Here is an 8,418-nt window from a genome sequence, read left to right as displayed (position 1 = left end):
ATGACAAACGTGGAACGGCTTGTCGCGTTCCACTGCGTCGGATTTTTGTTATATACATCTACGGCCATACAGTAGTAGTCGGTGTGGGTGCGGGAGGGGCGGCGCTGCTCATGTGACCGTGGATGTGTCTCTGTTAAAACAAACAGCAGTTCACCGGTAGACGGCTGTATATGCGGCGACATTTGGAGCAGCTATTACATGTTTATTACCTGGGCTGGGAACGAGTGGCTGAGCCAAGATAGGCGTGGGGAGAGAAGACCCATAGAAGACATTTGTCTGGTAAGTTTAGAGCAAAAAATTCCAGTGGCCACACAGCTACATAGGTTGGCCCCAATTATAAACAGGTTTAGCAGGATGATGTCAAACTCATTTAGCTGTTGTGCATCGTAGTCGTACCCACATTTTAATTTGTGAAACGGCGTTTACCCACCGCTTTAAACCTATATAAACTTGAACTTATTGATAGTAGTATATAGATTCTAGTACTTATTAAATTGATGCAAGCTAGCTATGATATACACTTTCCTTGGGTACACAGTAGTCGAATTTTTCTGGTCTGCATGCATCCCCTTAACAGTTGTTTGTATTGAGCCGTACTGTATTGTACCCATTCTGCAATAAACAAATAAAGTTTTCAATCAATCAATCAATCAATCAATCAATCAATCAATCAATCAATCAATCAATAGCCTCCATCCTACTCCTGTCACAGCCCTGGAGTGCACTGGACTGCCTCTGCTTTTAAATGGTTAGGATGGGTAAAATGCAGATTTATACAAATGTACTTGGTAACAAAGATAATATAATTAGGAGAATACAAACATTCTGAAATGTATTTGATTTGATTTGATTTGAAGTCTTTATTTCGAACATGCAATGAATACAACAAACAATAACAAAAAAGAAAAACAACTCAATCTGCATGTTCGAAAAGGAGTAGGAAGAAGTATACACTTATTTAATCCTACCCATTTTCCACTACTCAAATGAGTGTACTATTTTAAACATAAAAAAGAAAAGAAAAGAAAAGAAAAAAAATATATATTTAAATATATGCAAAACAAAAAACAAAAACTATATATGTATACAATAAAATAAAATAGAAACAAAATAAAAATGTAAACACCCGTGAATATCAAGTCCCTTCTTCATCCCTGTACCTTGTGAACACAATTTCCTTATACATCAGTTTGAATTGTCTCATGTTTGGACATTGCTTTAGCACCACATTTAGACTGTTCCACAGTTTCACTCCACATATTGAGATGCAGTGTTTTCTCATGGTAGTGCGTACGTTTAGCACCTTTAAATTGTGTTCACCCCTCAGATTATAACCCCCCTCCCTATCAAAGAACAATTCTTGAATGTTTCTTGGAAGTGCATGACTTTTTGCTTTATACATTAATTGTGCCGTTTTAAATTCCACAAGATCATTTAACTTCAATGTCTTTGACTCCAGAAACAATATGTTAGTGTGATCACGATAACCTGCAATGTGAACTATCCTTATGGCCCTTTTTTGGAGTATAAAAAGTGGTTGTAGTGTAGACTTATAATTGTTTCCCCATACTTCAGCACAGTAATTTAAATATGGTAAAACTAGTGAACAGTAGAGAATGTAGAGTGATTTTCTATCCAGGATGTGCTTTACTTTACTCATGACTGAAATGCTTCGTGAGAGTTAGTATTGACGTCAGTTTTCAGCCAGTTATATTTAAATGGAATGAATCTAGCTCACTAAATTGCCAAGATTAGCCAAGCAGAGAGACTCACTATAAATATAGGCCTACAAACTTTGTGACACAAAGGCTAATAGCCATTTAGAATCTAATCCACCTAAATGTAAATCTGGTTTAAATAAAATTCTGATCCCAATACTCCAATTGAATCATGGGATTCCCACCCTATGGCTCCACTATGAGATTCCCAAAGATTCCCAGACCCTAGACGATACTATGATTATCGACTGTGTAATGGTACCTACTTGCTCCACGTCATTCCTGAAAATCTAATGATAGTATAATAGTAAAATCTAAGTAGAGAGCATTTGTATGGCAATCTATTGTATCTGTATCTTATAATAGCCTAATGTAGCCATATGTAAGACAACAGGGTATTATTAACAATAAGTATTTAACGTTTTAAACTATTTCATTTTTTTTTTATCTATGTTATGTACTAAATCACTTTGAATTGCCTCTGAAATGGACTATATATCAGATGTGCTATAGACCTGGGGAGTGAGGTTCCACCCGTGTCCCCCATTGAAGATCAAAACTAAAAGAAAAAAAAATATATAACATATTGCAGCCAAACCTTATTGTGTAGGTTTATAATCTTTGACGGAGGTATATATATTTTAAAAAAAAATAAAAAAAATTGTATAGCCTACTGTTATAACCAATAAATATAAATGTTTGAACTTAATCTTTGAGAAAACATGTTTTAAATTGCACAGTCTGGTACCCAGGACTTTTTTTTTCTCGTTTTTCCTCAAATGTAAAAACGCAAATCTCATTTAATTCTGCTCAACTCTCCTCCTGTCAAATGTCGGACCAATTTAATAAGTGAAACCATATAAACCCAATGCCTTGAGAAACTCCTATAGTCTTAGAACTATCATGTGACTCCTCCCCAGGTCTATATACAGTAGATAAACTTGCCATGCCTTGCTTTGCCTTTTAAAGATGCTTCAAGTCTATTGCAGTCAATAGCAATCCTTCCTTAGAGCTACAGTGTATGTTTAAGATGTGAGAGAAAGGAGTCAAGCTTGGCAACCAAACATGGACCACTGGTAGACCACCACAAGGTCTGATGTAGGCTTACCCCTTAACATGTGGGCTACGTGTCTTTCAGGAAGGCCTCGCTGGGAAATTCTGTCAATTCATGAACTCATGAACTCTTTACCTGCTTGGTATTGCACTTTGTTTAAATTTGAGTTTTGGTCTGATGGGGATTGGGGAGATATGGGGAGGGATTGCTTTTGCTGACTACACCTCAGGCTGTGCCAAGAGAGATCTGGAGAAATCCACAGTGTAATAAGTTACTAAGCTCCAACCCACCCATCAGATCAAAACAAGAAAATGTAAACAAAGTGCAATACCCAGCGGGGCTAGAGGTCGCTGTTTGAGGGCATTACAGATTCTACCTTTACATGGGGTGGAAGAAATTGCCAAAATGCAAAGTGTTTCTCAAGCTCTTGCCCTTCTGAAAATGAATGCATTCATGCAGACAGATCTCCTCAAATCTAGTCTGTATATTAAAGACCAAAGCAAAGATCCTCACAACTGATTGGTTGACTAATCAATTAAGAGGGGGCAGGCAGCTAGCTAAAACACACACACACACACACACACACACACACACACACACACACACACACACACACACACACACACACACACACACACACACCCACACACACACTTTTGTGTGTAATGGTTGTCAACTGTCAGCACAATACTGGCATTCACATCTGCTTTTGGTCACACACACACACACACACACACACACACACACACACACACACACACACACACACACACACACACACACACACACACACACACACACACACACACACACACACACAGAACTGTGATGGTTTCACAGCAGTCAGCAGAGTACTGGGCATCACATTTTATTTCAGTCACACACACACACACAAACACACATCATACACTCACACATTTCTAGTCAAAGTCAAAGTTGGGCCTATTCCATTTAGAGTGGACAGTGTCTACTACGCACGTGAGTCTCTAACCTACATTTAGTGGACAAACCAGCACACTGTGAGTCCACTTAGAGGCCTTGAATGCTTTGACTACAGCTGTGAGAGATGTAGGATTCTTCATTAAACTCGTGACCACGCTCTGCAGTCACTGGAGTGATATGACAGATATGAGGCCACTTGCTTAAAAGGGGAAATTATGAACACAAAAACTGTGAACTGGAATTGATTTTTCTACGCACAAAATGTAGTGTTTACTTAGTGGTTAGTCTACATGGTCCTCGTTGCTGTACTGTGCTGATTGAGGACCTAACCTAACCTTGCACAGCAGAGAGAATCCATCTGGTCAGGCTTCAAGTCATGCACTTGTGCCTGAACCACAGGCTGAACCACAGGCTGAACCACAGACTGAACCACAGACTCCTTTAAGGAACTCCTGGCAGCTTGCGCCGCCCCTCCCTCCTCGCCCCCGGTTTCGCGCACACGCCGCGGCCGGGTCGTTGTCTCTCCCCGCCGTAGAGATTTTGACCATGGGTGAATTCTGGGAGGGCTTGTGTAGTGATTGTAATGGTACATAATTCACCCATGTTCGCCCGAACATTCTGGAACATTTGTGACGATGTCATAGCCGAACATTCTAGAACATCGAACATTCTGGAACATTTGTGGTGATGTCATAGCCGAACATTCTAGAACATTGGTGATGGCTCCGTGTGATGTCATGTATATGTCAGGTGTATGTATATATATATATTCGGCAATTCTCTCGGAGGAGTCAGTCGACTGCAAGCAACGTAGCAGTAGCATGTTGTATTTCTGTGCTTAATAAATGCTATTTGCTCTGCCTCGAGCCACCGTCTCCGACTCTCATCTCTCGGCACTACACTGTGGTTAGATCTAATCACATCCAGCTTTCTTTCTTTCTTTCTTTCTTTCTTTCTTTCTTTCTTTCTTTCTTTCTTTCTTTCTTTCTTTCTTTCTTTCTTTCTTTCTTTCTTTCTTTCTTTCTTTCTTTCTTTCTTTCTTTCTTTCTTTCACACAAATATGTAGTTGACGAATGTTTGTCCTGCTTGTACTGTCATGTTTGTAGCATCCAGTCAAGTAAGATACGCTAGCACCGGCTACATTGACCTCGGAGCAGCATCATCACCACTGTCATCATCATCATCAGGCATGACATTCCTGCACAATCCTATTGGACATCAGTAACTTAAAGTGAGTGCCCTATCAGGTTCAGTGCATTGTACTTCTTGTGATTATCACTTTACCCGACATCAAGCTCAAAGTGTCACTGTTTGAGGTGCTGTCATTATCAAGCCGTCAATACTAGATCTCTGTTTTGTTTAAAGACATTAGAGGAAGTCTGTAGAGTGAGAGATAGCGTCCGTTTTCCTCTATTCAGTTCTACTCACCCTGTCGACACATGTCCTTTGATTTGTCCCACATATTGATCTGCACATTGACTGCTTTTTATTTATCTGTGTGTGATTGGGTGTTTCCTTGCTTCATTGTCCTACTGACTGGACATTTACACCAGGCGTTGCAGGGCTAAGGCTAAGAGAAAAGACTCTAGCCACCCAAACAACTGCCTCTTTACACTGCTGCGGTCAGGCAAGCGCTACCGGAGTCCCATGGTCGGTACAGAGAGACTCAGAAGGAGCTTCTATCCCCAGGCCATCAGGATGCTCAATGACTCTATGCAACACTAACCTATCCATCTACACTCATTGCACACACATCCACGCACTCACTTTAAACAAACACTCACCGTTAACATTCACTTTAGACACTTTAAACACTTTAACACTACACTATATTTGATCTATTTATTACAAAAAGATTTGTACTACAGCCAAACCTAATTTTTGCATTTGAAAAAGTTAGCATTTTTGTACTTTAGGTTGTACTTTAGTTTGTATATTGTATATTTTCTTGTATAGTGTTTGGTCTTTATTCTTTTTACTTTCTTTACTGTATGAAGCACATTCTCAGGCGGCTCATACAGAACCAAGCATTTCACTGTAATAGTACAAACACTTTATACGTGACAAATAAAACAAAACTTGAAACTTGAAAACTTGAACTTGCTTTTCTCGATCTGTCCAGCAGCTTCCACAGAGACGCTATGGCCCAGTGACCTCGTCCAATACCCTGCTCCTCCCTGGGTCACCTGACCGGGTGCCATGGCGTTATTACCCAATGGCCACGGCTTCAGCTCCGACACGTTGGAAGAGATTACAGACACTGAACCCCTTATTGAAAATGATCCAGGTGTGTTTTCTTTTAGTCTTAGAATAGAATAGAATAGAAGTACTTTATTGATCCCGAGGGAAATTCACCACCACAGATTGCTTACAATGAACATTTAGGTAGTAAAAAATCACAAATAAGAATAACAATACAGTCAAGGATATACATTCTAAAATATGTATATACATTCTAAAATATACAGCCAAAATATACAGTAATATACAGTCAAATGTACAGGTAAAAATGTAAAATGTAGATGTATCACAGCTTCACAGCTAAATACTTCACAATATTTCACAGCAAAAAATGTGGTCTTTTTGACTAGCCTTTTGAATATGTATAGCCATACACCTATAAAGAAACAAAGTGTCTTGTCCTGAAGCAAATAACACGTTTATGTAAGTCAGTGACTGTTGGCACGTATTCGTGAGCAACATCATGGTTGTATTTTCCTTTGTTGTGAAAATGGCCACGCACATAAAGATATAAAACAATCGACAGTGTTATTAGATCCGAGAAAATGTTATGCCCCCCCACTAATTAGTTTCTGCAGCCTGGTCTGGTGTGACAGACAGTTGTTGTTGTTGTGAGTGTGACAGACAGTTGTTGTTGTTGTTGTTGTTGTGTTTAAACAGTCCCTCGCCAATGCTGCTCGGCTCGTCTCAACCTGGCCGCCATGATGTTTCTCGGTTTCTCCGTGGTTTACGGCCTCCGCGTTAACCTCAGCGTCGCCATGGTGGCCATGGTCAACAGCACGGAGCCCGCGCCGGCCCCGAACCACACCGCGCACCCTGCCTGTCCGCTGCCTGCCCCCCCGATGGACAACAGCAGTCAGACGCCGCAGCAACCTGATGGGGTGAGAGAGAGAGAGAGAGAGAGAGAGAGAGAGAGAGAGAGAGAGAGAGAGAGAGAGAGAGAGAGAGAGAGAGAGAGAGAGAGAGAGAGAGAGAGAGAGGCGCAAATCCCCTCCTTAATTCACCATATTCACACGGCGGCCATTTTGCTCTCATGTCATATTCAGGTTGAGGTTCCTTTCCACCCTGTTCACCACCCAAGGAACCCAACCTGAGTATGACATAAAAGCAAAATGGCCACTGTGTGAATAATGGTCTATTGAGTACCTCAGACGAGGAACCATATAACTCAGTTTTTAAGTTTTTGGAAGAACAATGTTTTAAAACTTTTATCATCTAACCATGGTTAGTGTTGTGTTCGTTCATAGTTAAAGACAGTAGAGGTTGAGTACTTTATTATCTAAAGATGGTGAGTTAGAGTGTTGTGTTCATTCATAGTTAAAGACAGTAGAGGTTGAGTACTTTATTATCGACACGCTGCCCGGTTGGAGCGGGAATCCAACCGGGATCCTTCGGATTGCCAGACGACTGCTCTACCTCCCGAGCCACTGTCCCCCTTGTACCTTTATATCAGTCTAGACACTTTTATAGATATGAGAAGCAATATACTGTAACAATAGATTTACAGCTTACACAAGTACATATAACTGCATGACTAAGTATGATCATACTGTGTACTAGTGCCCAGGTGTCACCGTATAGCGTCATGGAGATACGCAAAGGTATGCATTTTAACAACGCTGTCGTCTATTTATTTAATCTAATAATATATTAAAAAAAACTGCACATTGCAGCAGTAGCCTATTATAAAGACTGTGATGGGAATTGCGTGAGAAAATACCATTTTGAATAAGGTAGCATTTTTACAAGATAAAGACTTTGAAAAGAAGGTAATTTCACATTATAATTAGCATAAAAAAATTACCTAATAGTATAAAGTGACCTATTGTGGCCTCTAGGTTAATCACAGCATTGTGAATCTTTACACCCATAAACTAGAAACCTGAGCCAATAGCAGAGCGTGTGGTTTGTCTAGAGATGTTAGTAAGGGGGTTTTCTCACTAACCAATTGTAGGAATTGTAGGAATATTTCTTGGCGAAATCACCAGATGTCAGGTTATTGATATCAAATGACAGTATCAACATTGTTATACAAGTGTTATTCAAGGTCTTGATGTCTAAAGGTTGTCTTTTAGAGTGACATGTGACCATTTTTGAGTGGTCAAACAATGGTTCATGCCTCAAATCTGTATAACTAATCATATCAACCAAAATCATGCTGCAGCAATATCTATTGCACATCTATTAACTGAGTTTGAGAATGGCCATAAAATGTTTCCTTTATAATGTCCCATGCCCTTGTACACTTTAAACTTAGAGTGTACAATTGCTGAAAAACATAATTTTACTACAATAGTGCACTGCCCGTTCGGAGCGAGCGGCCATTCGGAACGTGTGCCCATTCGGAACGACCCACTTGCTTGGCTCATAGCATGGCTGCTTGCAGGGTTCTTCAGAACCGCTCATCCGATTGACTTCACACTCGATACTGTACTCCTTTGGGTCCTCAGAAATGCACATGCC

General features: G+C 40.2%; 1 protein-coding gene across 2 annotated transcripts in view; it reads left to right on the top strand.

The window, feature by feature from the left end:
* The first annotated feature begins 157 nt into the window (after positions 1 to 157).
* Positions 158 to 8,418, top strand: part of LOC311227099 (sialin) — a 33,141-nt gene continuing 24,880 nt past the window's right edge. Inside the window, exons 1-4 of one of the 2 annotated variants that reach the window (XM_084312637.1) lie at positions 158 to 279; positions 4,821 to 4,945; positions 5,840 to 6,001; positions 6,616 to 6,836. In XM_084312637.1, coding sequence (XP_084168763.1) covers positions 5,914 to 6,001; positions 6,616 to 6,836 — 309 coding nt within the window. In that variant the 5' untranslated portion in view covers positions 158 to 279; positions 4,821 to 4,945; positions 5,840 to 5,913. Of the gene's footprint in view, positions 280 to 4,820; positions 4,946 to 5,836; positions 6,002 to 6,615; positions 6,837 to 8,418 lie in introns of both variants that reach the window. The other variant, XM_084312636.1, reaches the window with a different exon arrangement.

Source organism: Notolepis coatsorum (genome assembly GCF_963971535.1).
Source record: "Notolepis coatsorum genome assembly, chromosome: 4".
Taxonomy (NCBI): domain Eukaryota; kingdom Metazoa; phylum Chordata; class Actinopteri; order Aulopiformes; family Paralepididae; genus Notolepis; species Notolepis coatsorum.
The sequence above is the reverse complement of the archived record's forward strand: the minus strand, read 5'-3'. Positions and strand labels throughout refer to the sequence as shown.